Below are 16599 nucleotides of genomic sequence, written 5' to 3'. Positions count from 1 at the left end.
AGAGAGAGACATTACTTTGCCAACAAAGGTTCGTCTAGTCAAGGCTATGGTTTTTCCTGTGGTCATGTATGGATGTGAGAGTTGGACTGGGAAGAAGGCTGAGCGCCAAAGAATTGATGCTTTTGAGACAGGTGTTGGAGAAGACTCTTGAGAGTCCCTTGGACTGCAAGGAGATCCAACCAGTCCATTCTGAAGGAGATCAGCCCTGGGATTTCTTTGGAAGGAATGATGCTAAAGCTGAAACTCCAGTACTTTGGCCACCTCATGTGAAGAGTTGACTCATTGGAAAAGACTCTGATTCTGGGAGGGACTGGGGGCGGGAGGAGAAGGGGACGACAGAGGATGAGATGGCTGGATGGCATCACTGACTCGATGGACGTGAGTCTGAGTGAACTCCAGGAGTTGGTGACGGACAGGGAGGCCTGGCGTGCTGCTATTCATGGGGTCGCAAAGAGTCAGACACAACTGAGTGACTGATCTGATCTCTGATCTGATTTGGCTTCCCTGATAGCTCAGTTTTTAAAGAATCTGCCTTCAATGCAGGAGACCCCAGTTTGATTCCTGGGTCGGGAAGATCCCCTGGAGAAGGGATAGGCTACCCACGCCAATATTCTTGGGCTTCCCTTGTGGCTCAGCTGGTAAAGAATCTGCCTACAATGCTGGAGACCTAGGTTCAATCCCTGGGTTGGGAAGATCCCCTGGAGAAGGGAAAGGCTACCCACTCTAGTATTCTGGCCTAGAGATTTCCATGGACTGTATAGTTCATGGGGTCGCAAAGATATGACTGAGTGACTTTCACCTCACCTCATGTGAGCTGCTAGGACCAGTAAGTTCTAGAGAAAACACTGGAAGGAGGATGGGTTATTAGGGATAAGACGCCCAAAGTCAAATGCCTGGAGGGTCCAGGCAAGCACCTAACCTAGGGAGATGTAGGGTGGATAGGGGATGGGGGCAGTTAGTGCCTGAGGGGATCAAGAGGACCTAGTGCCTAAATCACTGTAGGAATGTGGACCTCAATTGCCAGAGTCTTAAGTTTTCACAAGCTAGATATGTGTGTGTGTGTGTGTTTTAAATAAAGTTTCCCGATTCTTTAAATGTAATAACTAATTAAAGAAATTAAACCACTGTTTGGGTCACAGCCCAACTGACTGCCAGCATGCAACCTTTCCAACTAGGCTTTACTGCCTGTCTACCATGTACTTCACAAAGGTCCCTCTGCCTAACTTACTTGATGTGGCTTCCTCCTCCCTTCCCTCTCTCTGGGTTTCCACCTCTAATGATATAGCCTGCTTATATGTCCACTTCTTAAAGTTCAGTTTGGATTTCCCTTCCCTTGTCCCTCTGCTCAAATCCCCAAGTGCCCACCAATGTGATCTCTACCTACCAGCCTCCCAGCTTTTCCTTTTAGTGCTTGAGCCAAACTGAGCAGCTGGTTGGACCCCCGTCAAAACAAGAACCATGATCTCCACTGCCCAGCTTTTGCTCACTTTGATTTTGTTATGCCTGCAGCACACACAGCCACCTGTTCATCTCATTTTATACCTCCTTCATGAAGCTGTCTCCAAGATGGCAGACTAGAAGAACATGCACTCATCTTCTGTGAGAATTCCAAAATTACAACACACTGCTGAACAACCGTTGACAGGAGACTGTTGGATCCCACCAAAAAAGATACCCCATGTCCAAGGGCAAAGGAGAAGCCCCAGCAAGATGGTAGGAGGGGAGAAATCACATTTTGAATCAAACCCCGTACCCATCAGAGATGCTTGGAGGGCTCAAACAAACCTTGTGCACACCAGGACCCAGAGACCCCACAGAGACTGAGCCAGAACTGTGTTTGAGTGTCTCCTGTGGAGACACGGGTCAGCAGTGGACTGCTTCAGGGGCAGGAGCTCTGGGTGCAGTAGACCTGGGTATGACATAAGCACTCTTGGAGGAGGTTGCCATTAACCCCACCATAGAGCCACCAGAACTTACACAGGACTGGGGAAACAGACTCTTGGAGGGCACAAACAAAACCTTGTGTGCACCAGCACCCAGGAGAAAGGAGGAGTGAGCCCCATAAGAGACTGACCCAGACTTGCCCGTGAGTGTCTAGGAGTCTCTGGTGGAGGCATGGGTCAGTGGTGGCCTGCTGCAGGGTTGGGGGCACTGAGTGCAGCAGTGCCTGCACTTTTGAAGGAGTTGCATTGTCTTATTTAGCTTCACCATAGTTTGGCCTCAGGTCAAACAACAGGGAAGGAACACAGCCCTGCCCATCAATAGAAAATTGGATTAAAGACTTACTGAGCATGGCCCTGCCCATCAAAACAAGACCCAGTTTCCCCCTCAGTCTGTCTATCCCATCAGGAAGCTTCCATAGCCTCTTATCCTTCTCCATTAGAGGGCAGACAGACTGAAAACCACAATCACAGAAAACTAACCAATCTGATCACGTGGACCACAGCCTTGTCCAACTCAATGAAACTATGAGCCACGCTGTGTAAGACCACCCAAGATGGACAGGTCATGGTGGAGAGTTCTGACAAAAGTGGTCCACTGGAGAAGGAAATGGCAAACCACTTCAGTATTCTTGCCTTGAGAAGCCATGAACAGTATGAAAAGGCAAAAGATAGGGCACTGAAAGAGGAACTCCCCAGGTCAGTAGGTGCCCAATATGCTACTGGAGATCAGTGGAGAAATCACTCCAGAAAGACTGAAGAGATGGAGCCAAAGCAAAAACAATACCCAGTTGTGGATGTGACTGGTGATAGAAGTAAAGTCTGATGTTGTAAAGAGCAATATTGCATAGGAACCTGGAATGTTAGGTCCATGAATCAAGGCAAATTAGAAGTGGTCAAACAAGAGATGGCAAGAGTGAACCTCGACATTTTAGGAATCAGTGAACTAAAATGGACTGGAATGGGCAAATTTAACTCAGAATTTATCTACTACTGTGGGCAAGAATCCCTAAGAAGAAAAGGACTAGCCCTCATAGTCAACAAAAGAGTCCAAAATGCAGTACTTGGATGCAATCTCAAAAATGACAGAATGATCTCTGTTCATTTCCAAGGCAAACCATTCAATATCACAGTAATCCAAGCCTATGCCCCAACCAGTAATGCTGAAGAAGCTTAAGTTGAATGGTTCTAAGAAGACCTACAAGATCTTCTAGAACTAATACCCAAAAAAGTTGTTGTTTTCATTATAGGGGACTGGAATGCAAAAATAGGAAGTCAAGAGATACCAGAGTAACAGGCAAATTTGGCCTTGTAGTACAAAACGAATCAGGTCAAAGGCTAACAGTTTTGCCAAGAGATGCACTGGTCATAGCCAACATCTTTTCCAACAACACAAGAGAAGACTTTACACATGGACATCACCAAATGGTCAATACCAAAATCAGAATGATTATATTCTTTGCAGCCAAAGATGGAGAAGCTCTATACAGTCAGCAAAAACAAGACCAGGAGCTGACTGTGGCTCAGATCATGAACTCCTTATTGCCAAATTCAGACTTAAATTGAAGAAAGTAGGGAAAACCACTAGAGCATTCAGGTATGACCTAAATCAAATCACTTATGATTATACAGTGGAAATGACAAATAGATTCAAGGGATTAGATCTGATAGACAGAATGCCTGAAGAGCTATGGATGGAGGTTTGTGACATTGTACAGGAGGCAGTGATCAAGACCACCCCCAAGAAAATGAAATGCAAAAAGGCAAAATGGTTGTCTGAGAAGACCTTACAAATACCTAAGAAAAGAAGAGAAGCGAAAGGCAAAGGAGAAAAGGAAAGATATATTCATTTGAATGCAGTGTTCCAAAGAATAGCAAGGAGAGATAAGAAAGCCTTCCTCAGTGATCAGTGCAAAGAAACAGAGAAAAACAATAGAATGGGAAAGACTAAAGATCTCTTCAAGAAAATCAGAGATACTAAGGGAACATTTCATGCAAGATGGGCACAATAAGGACAGAAATGGTATGGACTGAACAGAAGCAGAAGATATTAAGAAGAGGTGGCAAGAAAACACAGAACAACTATACAAAAAAGATTTTCATGACCCAGATAACCATGATGGTGTGATTACTCACCTAGAGCCAGACATCCTGGAACGTGAAGTCAAGTGGGCCTTAGAAAGCATCACTACAAACAAAGCTAGTGGAGGTGATGGAATTCCAGTTGAGCTAATTCAAATCCTGAAAGATGATGCTTTGAAAGTGCTGCACTCAATATGCCAGCAAATTTGGAAAACTCAGCAGTGGCCACAGGACTGGAAAAGGTCAGTTTTCATTCCAATCCCAAAGAAAGGTAATGCCAAAGAATGCTCAAACTACCGCACAACTGCACTCATCTCACACGCTAGCAAGTTTAAGTAATGCTCAAAATTCTCCAAGCTGAGCTTCAGCAGTATGTGAACCATGAACTTCCAGATGTTCAAGCTAGATTTAGAAAAGGCACAGGAACCAGAGATCAAATTGCCAGCATCCGTTGGATCATCAAAAAAGCAAGAGAGTTCCAGAAAAACACCTACTTCTGCTTTATTGACTACACCAAAACCTTTGACTGTGTGGATCACAATAAACTGTGGAAAATTCTGAAAGAGATGGGAATACCAGACCACCAGACCTGCCTCTTGAGAAATCTGTATGCAGGTCAAGAAGCAACAGTTAGAACTGGATATGGAACAACAGACTGGTTCCAAATAGGAAAAGGAGTACGTCAAGGCTGCATATTGTCACCCTGTTTATTTAACTTATATGCAGAGTACATTATGAGAAATGCTGGGCTGGAGGAAGCACAAACTGGAATCAAGATTGCTGGGAGAAATATCAATAACCTCAGATATGCAGATGATACCACCCTTATGGCAGAAAGTGAAGAGGAACTAAAGAGCCTCTTGATGAAAGAGGAGAGTGAAAAAGCTGGCTTAAAACTCAACATTCAGAAAACTAAAATCATGGCATCTGCTCCCATCACTTTATGGCATATAGGTGGGGAAACAGTGGAAACAGTGACAGACTTTATTTTTTGGGCTCCAAAATCACTGCAGATGGTGACTGCAGCCATGAAATTAAAAGATGCTTGCTCATTGGAAGAAAAGTTATGACCAACCTAGACAGCATATTAAAAAGCAGACAACTAAGGTCTGTCTAGTCAAAGCTATGGTTTTTCCAGTAGTCATGTATGGATGTGAGAGTTGGGCTATAAAGAAAGCTGAGCGCCAAAGAGTTGATGCTTTTGAACTGTGGTGTTGCAGAAGACTTGCACTGCAAGGAGATCCAACCAGTCCATCCTAAAAGAAATCAGTCCTGAATATTCATTGGAAGGACTGATCCTGAAGCTGAAACTCCAATACTTTGGCCACCTGTGGCGAAGAACTGACTCATTTGAAAAGACCCTGATCTGGGAAAGATTGAAGGCGAGAGAAGGGGATGACACAGGATACAATGGTTGGATGGCATCACCGACTCAATGGACATGAGTTTGAGTAAACTCCGGGAGTTAGTGATGGACAGAGAAGCCTGCTGTGCTGCAGTCGGTGGAGTCGCAGAGTCGGACAAGACTGAGCAACTGAACTGAACTGATGAAGCCATTTCCCAACCTCTTTCTTAATCTCTGTGGCTTGACCAGCCTGTTTCATTCAACATCCATTTGTGGGATACGCTATAACCAAGGGGATCCTGGCACGGTGGATACTGAGGTAAATAAGACCCGGCCTCCATCCCAGAGTGGAGGAGCCTTGTCCCACTTAAGCTAACACCCGGTCATGTGTATGCAGGGCAGCTATGAGAGGGTGGCTTTTTCAGCTGGATTATCAAGTAGGAGCTTTCCAGAGGCAAAGAGATATTCAAGGTGGAGGCAACTGCCTATACAAAGAAAAGGAGGTGTGAAAGTTCTGGGAAAAGGAGTCATTTGGCTGGGGACAGAGCAGAGAACAGTTGGGAATGTCTCAGCAGTTCGGGGACCAAATTGTTTAGGTACAGTATTTGCATTCCTTCCGCCTGCACTCCAGTGTGTAAGTTCCAGAAAAGCAGGTGCTGTGTGTCAACTTTTATTGCTCCACACCTGACACCTGTCTGGGACTGTGTACTCTGGGTTCAACTCTTGCTGCAAAGACAGCTCCTGGCAGTGATAAGAGCGCCCCCTAGTGGCTCCTCTGCGCTCCCACCTCTCGTCAGCCAGCTGACTCAGCCCTGCCTGCCTCCCAGCAGCTCTTGCTAGGGAAGGCACTTTTGTCTGCCGTCATCTCACTTCATCTCCACCCTCCCTAAGAGGAGGATGCTCCCTTCAGTCCAACAAACACTTATTAAGCTCTTATTCTGTGTTGATTACTCTTCTAGGTATTGAGATACAGAATTGACATCAGCCTGGAAGTGCTCATAGAGAACCAAGGGATAATGAAGTTTCCTGGTGCTGTGGGGACGAGAGGAGGAATCAAGCCCATTTTGAACCTTGAAGGATGCATGAGTGGCTGGCAAAGTAGGAAGCAAAATACAATGCCCTTTGAAATGGAAACAGCCAAAGCACAGTAAAGGCCCCACCCCTGCCATCTACTCAATGTTTATTGAACCACTACCATTTACTAAGGTCATAGAGGGGGTGTGGTGAGCTGCAGACTCAGGTGATTTAAGATGCCATCTGTGTCTGCAGCACTGTGGGAAGACAGGTAACTAAATGGAAAAGGGGGTGCTTGGTGATGAGGGTCCTGTTAGCAGACACAGGATGTAGAGCAGGGAGTAATCCCGAGAGGATCTCAGGAATGAGCACTCATGAGAAGGGTGAAGATGGGCCAGTTCAGTACCACAGGCGCAAGGGCTGTGAGAAAGCCATCAAAAAGAGGCCTGCCCTGGGCTGCTAATAAGGTTTTGCTTCTTTTAGAAAAAATTAATTTACTTATTTGGTTGCACCAAGCCTTAGCTGTGGCATGTGAACACTTGGTCGTGGTATGTGGGACCTAGTTCCCTGTGTGTGTGCTAAGTCGCTTCAGCCGTGTCCAACTCTGTGAGCCTCTGGACTGTAGCCCGCCAGGCTCCTCTGGCCATGGGATTCTCCAGGCAAGAATACTGGAGTGGGTTGCCATGCCATCCTCCAGGGAATCTTCCCAACCCAGGGATCAAACCTGCCTCTCTTAAGTCCCCTGCATTGGCAGGCGGGTTCTTTACCACCAGTGCCACCCCTGGCCAGGGGTCAAAACCGGGCCCCCTGCACTGGGAGCGCCACTGGACTACCCGGGAAATCCCAAGGCTCCGCTTCTTGATCTGGGTGCTTGTCTCCTGGGTGTGTGCAGTTATGGAAATTTATTGAGCTGTACACTTAGGACTCAAATATGGACATTAACCTCAGTTGCTCTTCAACCCTTTAAAAGTAGTCCTCAACCTCTCACACTGCTATTTGATTTTTCTGTGTGGCACTTTCCACAATTTAAAAAAGTCTCTCTCTTGTAATGTAAAGGTTTAAATCAATCCCCCGCTACCAGCTCTAAGACCTTAGGAAATGATCTTTGTTGAGTCAGTTTCCTCGCCTGTAAAACGCGGATAATGGTAATACCTTCATCCTGGGATTGTGTGCTGAGGCAATCACTTGAGATATGTTAAAGCACTTACACAGCGCTTCCTATATGCTTAAAAATACCAAACTTCTAAGGACTGGTGGTGCCTGGTACATAGCTCAATAAATAATTGGTTGAATAAATGAATGAATTAACGGAATGATTTTTTTTTGCACAAGCAGGTAGGTAGCTCAAACAAACAGAGGGGTGTGGATTGGAGGCGAGCACCTGAACTAATGGCAGGAGCTCAGAGCCTGGGGAGCAGCTACACTCCTGTGAGAAGCAAAGGCTTCTGTGGGTGACCAGATGGGCCCCTTGTCCCCAGCCCCTACACCAAAGGGAGTAGAGATAAGAACCAGGGTTCAGTTAAATTCCCTGGCGGTCCAGTGGCTCCACTGGAGGGGCCCAGGTTCAATCCCTGGTCAGGGAACTAAGATCCTGAAAGCCTCGGCTACAAAATGAAAAAACCAAACCAGGGTTCAAGTGTATGCACCCCCCACCCCCCAAGTCCTCGACTACATACTGCAGGCCCAAACCAGGAAGAAACAGAGCTCCATGGCCTCCCTAGGTCCCTACTCCCAGGGCTCTTTCTCCCCTCCCCCCTGGTGGTCAGACTTGGCAAGTCTCTCCACCCTCAGGGGCTGGGGCTAGGACAGTTTCGGGAAGGGTGGGAAAACCTGCTGAACAGGATGACCAAAGCCGAAACCGGTTGGACAGGACGGTCCCATCTCCCCCCAGCAGCCTGTCCCTTTCCTGGCCCACAGAGCAGAGGCAAGAGACTCACAGAATAAATCACTTTATTCCACTGAGTGGACTCTGGCCCGTGGAAACAAGGGAGCTCCAGTGGGTGCGGAGGATCTGGCTCCATGTGCAGGCTGGGCTGGCTTGGGGCTTACTATGGGGGGCAGGGGAAGGGGTGGGGCCAGAGAGCCACTTCCTACTCCTCTCACCCACCCCCCATGGCATTAAATAAACAAAAAGGAACTCTGTACAACACAAAATATACAGGGAAGTCCTTCCCCCCACAGACCGCCGCCCACTGGAGCCCTGGACTTTGCAGAATGGGAGGGCCAGATGTGGAGGAAAGGGTTGGGGCTTCCAGCTTCTGATGCTGTCCCAAGCCCTTTCCCAAGGTCATGGGATGGGGGCAGGCAGCTTGGAACTGGAAGCAAAACTCCAACTTCCTCTGAAATCCTACGTGGAGAGGTCCATTTCTTTGGGACTCCTGGCTCAAAGGTTTTCTGCTCCTTGCAGACCTGTGAGCTTTCTCAGGAACAAGTAGCCTGGACTTAGCTGAGACTCCTCCAAGAGGAGCTGAAGCCCTGGCCTTGGAGGCAGAACAGCCCTGGGAAACAGGCTGGAGAAGTCTGGTCCCGAAGTCTTTGCCCAGCCCAGGCCTCCGTCTTGGCTAGGAAGCAGGGCTGGGTGAGAGATGGCGAGAGCCCTGGAGAGGCCCAGGCTCAGAGGGGTCTAGTTGTTTGGTAATAGACCAGGTGTTCCATGTCATCAGTGGTGGAGACCTTGGAGCTGGTGGGGGTGGAAGGTGGGGGGTGGCGGTGTCTGTGGAAGTCCTTTCTCTGGTTCTTGAAGAAGCAGTAGCCCAGAATGGCGACCACCACCACGATGCAGGTACCCAGGAGCACTGCAATGGCCACCTCCACGGGGCCTGGGGGAGGCAGGGAGCCTGGGGGAGGAAGGGCCGGATGAAGCACTGCTGGGTCCTGACGCCCACCCCTATTCTGTATCAAAGGGACTTAGGCAAACGGACGCGGTGGGTGGTGGTGGTGGAATAAGGACCCTGGGCATGTGAGCAGCTGAAACTGCTCTGCTGGGAGTTTGGTGGGAGGGATTCTGCTGGGTCTTGGCTCCAGGTCACTCTACTTGCAGCTGATACGGGGAGGACACTGATGGCCCGCAGACCTGGCATGTATTTCTATCCTTCTCTCCCTTGCCCCGGCAGGTACCACCATTGTCCCTTTAACCAACCTCAGGATCCTCTCAACACAGGCTTAGGCTGTCACAACCAATTGAGTGGAGTTGATCTTTCAGTTGATACCTACTCAGTGGTGACAGGCAGACGGGAGGCTTACCTGTGTTGGGAACGGGGCTTTCCCGCCGCAGACCAAACACATCCTTCTCTACAAACCAATGGAGGCGGGGGAGATAAGTCAATATGAAAGGTTCGAAGACTCAGCTGCTCATCAGTAGTGCCCCAGACACCCCACTGCCATCCTCTCTCACCCTTAGTTCAGGTGCTCTGACGACAAGGCTGACCAGTCCACGCCTTGAGACAGAGCTGAATGCTCCAGCTAAGCCTTTCACCTCCCCATCTTCCGGCCCCCCTCTGCCCCACTCACTGGAGATGCCACGACAGGACTCAAGGCACTGCTCCTCCTCCTCAAAGTTGTTCTTGTTGCCATAACAACCGCCATAGGTAAAGCGGGCACAGTGTTCAGTGAAGGGGTTGTAGTACCAGCGGGGGATGCTCTCTGAGCAGAGGCCCGTGTCTGGCATGTCTACACAGTGCCCTGCAGGGTAAGGAGCAGACGAAGGTGTGAATGTCCACGGGACCTCCCTGCCACCACTAGGCTCCACATGGTTGCTGCCCGCCACCCCCGACCCTCCTCAGGCTGGGGATGGCTGTGATTCAGTGAGGGCCCTGGGGGCCCCAGGAATATCTGGGCCATTTGCAGTGCTGCTAGAAGCAAGGAAGATAAATGCAAGAGAGTAAGTGTGGGTCCAGAATTACCCTAGGCTGACTCATATAACTATTTCTTAATTTTCTTTCAGCATTCCTGACTGTATCAAGGTCTTGGTTTCTCCCCAGCACTTGATGGTCTGCCTTCTAACAAAGAAGACTCAGTCTGAACCTTGGCAGCCAACAGCATCCAGCTAAAATTTTTTATTATATGTTTTATTATACTTATGTTAAAAGCAAATCTCAAATTGTGACATATAATAGTGGCTTTTCATTTACAGTACTGATGTGAAAGTTCCTTTTTCTTTTTTAATCTCCAATTTCAGTTATTTATTTTTGGCTGTGCTGCGTAGCATGCGGGATCTTAGTTCCCTGACCATGGATTAAACCCATGCCCCTTGCATTGGAAGTGTGGAGTCTTAACCATTGGATTGCCAGGGAAGTCCCGGAAATTTCCTTTTTAATATATTAAGTTAAATCAATAACATCTCAGTGATATGTAGGCATGGTTAAAGTTCTGAAGGTGTTGGAACTCCCCTGGCAATCCAGTGGTTAAGACCCTGAGTTTCCAGTGCAAGGGGCATGAGCTCAACCCCTGGTTAGAGAACTAAGATTCCACATGCCATGTGGCATGGCCTAAAAAAAAATAAGAATTTCAGGAGGTGTTTGATGCTTAGCAAACACAGAAAGAAAAGCACAGGACACCCCTGCCCCCAGCTTTCTGCCCACAGCCTGGTATCCACAGCAAGCCCCTTCAGTACACTGATGGCATTAGTGAGGAGAGTAGTTCAGCCCTGACCCAGGAGACCAGGGCAGGAGCTCACCTTTGTCCCCGGGGAAATGGATCCTCTGGAGTTTATCGAAGTCTCTGGTGTCTGCAAAGATGAAAGATCATCAGAGGTGCAGACCTGACAAGGGCCTCGCAGAGGTGTGGGGTGAGTGGGCTGGCTCTGCCCTGCCCTGCCCGCTGCCCTCCACCCCCAGGGCTCACATTTCTCACAGGTGGCCTCATCGGAGGCGTCGGGGCAGTCAGGAGTGTCGTCACACTCCAGGAAGCTGTCGATGCAGCAGCCATCACCGCAGCGGAACTTGCTGGAGTGGCAGCTGCCAGAACACACTGAGTAGGGGTGAGGCCAGGGGGAGGGTGAGGTCAGGTGGGGGTGCAGAGGCCAGCAAATACCTCGAGTCCATCATCTACCTGGCCCTCTCTACCCCCAGGCGGCATCATGACACAGCCCCTGTTCCCTCTCCACCCCTGCCCCTCAAACCCTCACACAAAACAGGCAAAGGCTGATGGGAGGATCCTGAGCTGCAGGGGGTGAGGCACTTGTGGGCCTCCGTTCTGAGGGCAGGAATGAGTTGTAGAGCCAGGGCAGTGTGGGCAGGGGCCTGGACTTGATACCGGCTGGAGAGCTGGCAGGGGTAAGGGAAACAAGGAAAGCAGCAAAGCCCACCTGGATGATGCCTTTCTGCTGAGGGACCTAGGAGAGAAAAACAGAGAAGTGAGAGGAGGCAGGGCCAGGCCCCAGCCGGGATGAGCTGATAGGGGGGCCTAGGGATGGGGGTATGCCCATGCCCACCTCCCTGATCCGTGAAGAGAGAACACCTACCCTGGGGGAACGTCACCTGAGCCCCAACACTGCTTCGCAAAGGCCCACCTTGCACATTGCGGCAGGCGAGCTTGCACTCTTCCTCCCGAAGGTAGTTGTTCTTGTTGCCCAGGCAACCTCCATAAACAAAACTCTTGCAGATCTGTTCTGTGGGGTCGTAGTACCAGCGGGGGAAGGAACCACGACAGCGGCCCACCTTCCTGGATGCAAGGCAGTATTCTGGCAGGCAGGGAAGTTGGTCAGGGGCGTCTGAAGGGCCAGGCAACTGGGGCGGGGGATGCCTCCCATGGTGGCCTCCTCGCCCCGCTTCCTTACCTTCCGTCTGCTCAGGGGACAGCACAGTGACTGTGACGTTGGACGTCCTCTCTGGCTGGTCTGAACCGGTCGCCGTCAGCTGGAACAGGTAGCTGCCTTCTTTGAGTCCCCACAGCTCCACCTGGTCTGGATCATTCCTCTAGGCACAGGAATGGCCGTCAGGCAGGGGCTGCTCCAGGCCCTCCCAAAAAGCCGTTCCCCCGCCCCTGCCCCAACTGGGGAGAGCAGACGGTCTTGGTATTAAATGGATCCTCGGCTTTTATCCACCCCATCCCTCCTGGAGCCACAGTTGGGCCTATGGCCCCAGGAAGGAGCCCTGGAGAGCTGAGGTGGGGGTCCGAGAGCCACCCAGTGTCTCACCTCGACCCTGATGTCTGTGTCACCCCGCAGCAGACGCCAGTCTGTGTTCTCCACACCCTTCAGCACTAGGGGCTCCTGGGGCTGTACCTTCAAGTCTATACCGTCCCAGGCCATGGGGATCCGGGACCCTGGGAGGAAGGTGAGGTAAGGTGAACTCTCACTGAATGGGAAGGATCCCTCCTCAAGTGAGGGGCTGGTGCCCTATGGGTGGCAACTAGACCAACCTAGGACTCAGCAGCCTGGTGAGACACAGATACAATTTCGCAATGAAACCATTCTTCTTGTCCTCTATTTAGATATGTTACACTTAAGACATTCTAATGTTGTAAAGCCACTTTCTGAAGCAAATAACTGAATGCATTGCCATCTGATTCCATTTAGGAAAAAAAAAATATATGTATATATACATATACATACATATACACACATATATTTGGAAGGAGGAATTTTCCTATTTTCTACAATAAGCAGGTACTTGTGCTAATTGCTTTAAAAAGTCAGGGGACTTCTGTGGTGGTCCAAGTGGCTAAGACTTGGCACTCCCAAAACAGGGAGCCTGGGTCTGATCCCTGTTCAGGGAACTAGATCCCACATGCTTCAACTAAGTTTGTATGCCACAACTGAAGATCCTGCATGCCACAACTAAAGAACCCACATGCTGCAAGGAAGATCAAAGAACCCGCGTGCCACCTCTGAGACGCGGCGCAACCAAATAAATGTATTTTTTTAAAAGTTAGAGTAACAACACTTTTGAAATGCCAGATAAGTTAATGTGTAATTAACATCATCACCCTTCTCTCTGCAGCCCAGATCACTGCTGAGAAGCCCATCCGGACAGAGGCCTTAAGTACAGAGTTCCCGGGCAGCACTGTGTCAAGCCTGGTCCCATGATGACCGGGCACATGAAGAGGGTGCCTCCTCCAGTTACAAGGGGACACAAAATACCCTCCCTCAGCCAGGGTCTTCAGAGAGAGCATGGCCCTGTGGACATCTTGATTTTGGACGTCTGGCTTCTGGAACTGAGACAATACATTGCTATTGTTTTCAGCCACCCACTTTGTACTACTTTGGCATAGCAGCCCTAGGAAACTGACATACTGCCCTTGAGGGTGTCATGGTCCCGTTAGGCAGGTTAAGACCCAGCCACAGGAAGCAAAACCAGAGAAAAGACCCACCAAGATGAAGGGGTTTGTGGTACATGTACAAGACAAGGAAATGGATGTTTAAAGAAAGGAAAGATCACAGCAAGTTAGAGGAAAAAGGCAAGGCTCTGTGAAGAAAAGACAAAGGATTTTTTTTTTTGAGACAAAGGATTTTTAAAATTCTTTTACTTTTTTTTTGTTTGGTTGTGGGGAAGAATGTTCTGTGTTGCTGATGATAGCAGAAAGCATGATGAGCCAAAACAAGGAGTGGGGAATTTGCAAGGCTGGTTTGGTGGACTTTAAGGAGACCAGCTGGGCTGGGCTAGATCTCCAAGGGCCCTGGACACTCGGTCAGGGCATGTGCACAAACAGGATTAACATGCAAATACTTGACAACTGATGGTACAGAAAGGGGACAGACACTGGCAATGAATAGTGGCACAGAAGCCTGGAGGCCCAGTCTGCACTAGAAGCTGACCTCCTGCAAAGCCTGATCAAGCTCCAGAAGTACTAAGGGAAGGCCAAGGGCTAGGGTAGCAGGGGAATTCTTAAGCTCCCGGCAGCAGCTGTTTACCCATCTGTCTGGAATAGAATTATTTCTACGGAGCAAGGAGACCAGCAAGTGGACCAGTGCAGTAGTTCAAGGCAGATGCAACAGAAGCAGTCTGAATTAAGAGATAGCTTAGGGATGGATCCTGATGCTGGAAAAGATTGAGGCAAGGAGGAGAATGGGGCAACAGAGGATGAAATGGTTGGATAGCCTCACTGACTCAATGGACATGAGTGTGAACAAACTCTGGGAGATACTGAAGGACAGGGAAGCTTGGTATGCTGCAGTCCATGGGGCCACAAAGAGCTGGACACAATTTAGCAACTGAATGATGACAGAGATGGAAAGGAGGATCTAAGAAACAACGGGCAGATGCTTCAGGCTGCTGTGCCTGACAAGCTCTAGGGAACTGGCAACGGAGAGCCAGGGCATGGGCAGAAGGGAAACCAGATCTAGCAGGAACATGTGGCTTCAGCCATAGAGAAGTTGAATTTAAGGGAGAGGAGTGCAGTGGGAGCCCCAGAGAAGCCAGAGGTGGAGAAAGACCTGGAGTCATACTAACAAAGCTGCTGCTAATGGAAACTGTGCTCAGAGGACTTCCCTGGTGGTCCCGTGGCTGAGAATCTGCCCGCCAATGCAGGGGACAGGTTCAATCCCTGGTCTGGGACGATCCCACATGCCTTGGGGCAACTAAGCCCCTGGACCACAACTACTGTGTCTGGGCTCTAGATCCCACACTCCACAACAGGAGAAGCTACCATAACGAGAAGCTGTCACACTGCAACTAGAGAGTAGTCCCCATTTGGCAACTAGAGAAAGCCTATGCACAGGAATGAAGATCCAGCACAGCCAAAAATAAAATAATTAAAAGAAAAAAAAAAAGCGTGGCTGGCACACACTAGGTACTTTATCTGTAGTATCTTATCAGAGCTGGCAAATTATGGCCTGCAGGCCACATTTAGCCCAACCTGTTATATTTTTTAACAGTTGAAAAGAATTCTTAAACAATACTTCATGACATGTGAAAAGCCCATAAAATTCAAATTTGTGTCTATAAATTAAGATACAGCCTTACCAAATTGTTTACAAATTGTGGATGGCTGCTTTCATGTTACAACAGCAGCTGAGCAGTTGTAACCAATACAAAATCTAAAGTATTTACTATATGAATATTCACAGGAGGTTTGCTGCCCCCATCTATATTGCCGACCTGCCTAACCATCCTGCCACAACCACATTCTTGCTCCTCTTTCCAGATGAGAAACTGACACCAGAGAGGTTAAATGACTTGCCCAGGGTTGCTCAGTTTCTAAACAGCAGAGCTAGGATTTGAACCCTGGTCTGACTCATACTTGCTGCAAAACATCAAAACACCATGCTGCAGGTTATACCTGATTAGAAGGATGACTTTTTTTTATTATTACTTTTATAATCTTCAATTTTGTTTTTAGCTTAGGTAATACATGGACCTGGAGAAGGAAATGGCAACCCACTCCAGTATTCTTGCCCGGAAAATCCCATGGACAGAAAAACCTGGTTGGCTACACTCCATGGGGTCGCAGAGCTGGACATGACTAAGCATAAGGACATGAACGAACCTTCTCTCCAGAGGTATTCTCAGTTACTAGTTTGGGGGCGTGTGTATGTGTGACTATCAGGAGACAGAGTATTGAATTTATAAGCATGCAAGTTCTTCATCTTGCTTTTCCCTTAATATATACTGGAAATCATTCACAGTAATACATACTTTTGGTTGCATAGCACTTTTAACACATTTAACCAGTCCATCAGTCCCTCTGGGTCGTGAAGATCTTTTTGTACAGTTCTTCTGTGTATTCTTGCCATCTCTTCTTAATATCTTCTGCTTCTGTTAGGTCCATACCATTTCTGTCCTTTATCGAGCCCATCTTTGCATGAAATATTCCTTTGGTATCTCTGATTTTCTTGAAGAGATCGCTAGTCTTTCCCATTCTGTTGTTTTCCTCTATTTCTTTGCATTGATCGCTGAAGAAGGTTTTCTTATCTCTTCTTGCTATTCTTTGGAACACTGCATTCAGATGTTTATATCGTTCCTTTTCTCCTTTGCTTTTCACTTCTCTTCTTTTCACAGCTATTTGTAAGGCCTCCCCAGACAGCCATTTTGCTTTTTTGCATTTCTTTTCCATGGGGATGGTCTTGATCCCTGTCTCCTGTACAATGTCACGAACCTCATTCCATAGCTCATCAGGCACTCTATCTATCAGATCTAGGCCCTTAAAATCTATTTCTCACTTCCACTGTATAATCATAAGGGATTTGATTTAGGTCATATCTGAATGGTCTAGTGGTTTTCCCTACTTTCTTCAATTTAAGTCTGAATTTGGCAATAAGGAGTTCATGGTCTGAGCCAC

The 16599-nt window shown here is 48.4% G+C and overlaps 1 protein-coding gene across 3 annotated transcripts in view; it reads right to left on the bottom strand.

The window, feature by feature from the left end:
- Positions 1-8314: 8314 nt before the first annotated feature.
- The window catches only part of SPINT1 (serine peptidase inhibitor, Kunitz type 1), a 14308-nt gene continuing 6023 nt past the window's right edge, over positions 8315-16599 (bottom strand). For 2 of the 3 annotated variants that reach the window (XM_010847968.1, XM_010847967.1), the window contains exons 3-11: positions 12518-12645; positions 12158-12296; positions 11843-12061; positions 11687-11713; positions 11224-11349; positions 11057-11107; positions 9892-10062; positions 9625-9672; positions 8315-9218 (exon numbers count right to left, since the gene is read on the bottom strand). In XM_010847968.1, the coding sequence (XP_010846270.1) occupies positions 8995-9218; positions 9625-9672; positions 9892-10062; positions 11057-11107; positions 11224-11349; positions 11687-11713; positions 11843-12061; positions 12158-12296; positions 12518-12645 (1133 nt within the window). In that variant the 3' untranslated portion in view covers positions 8315-8994. The remainder of the gene's footprint in view (positions 9219-9624; positions 9673-9891; positions 10063-11056; positions 11108-11223; positions 11350-11686; positions 11714-11842; positions 12062-12157; positions 12297-12517; positions 12646-16599) is intronic. The other variant, XM_010847969.1, reaches the window with a different exon arrangement.

The sequence above is a fragment of the Bison bison genome, unplaced genomic scaffold (genome assembly GCF_000754665.1).
Source record: "Bison bison bison isolate TAMUID 2011002044 unplaced genomic scaffold, Bison_UMD1.0 scf7180017864259, whole genome shotgun sequence".
NCBI lineage: Eukaryota > Metazoa > Chordata > Mammalia > Artiodactyla > Bovidae > Bison > Bison bison.
The sequence above is the reverse complement of the archived record's forward strand: the minus strand, read 5'-3'. Positions and strand labels throughout refer to the sequence as shown.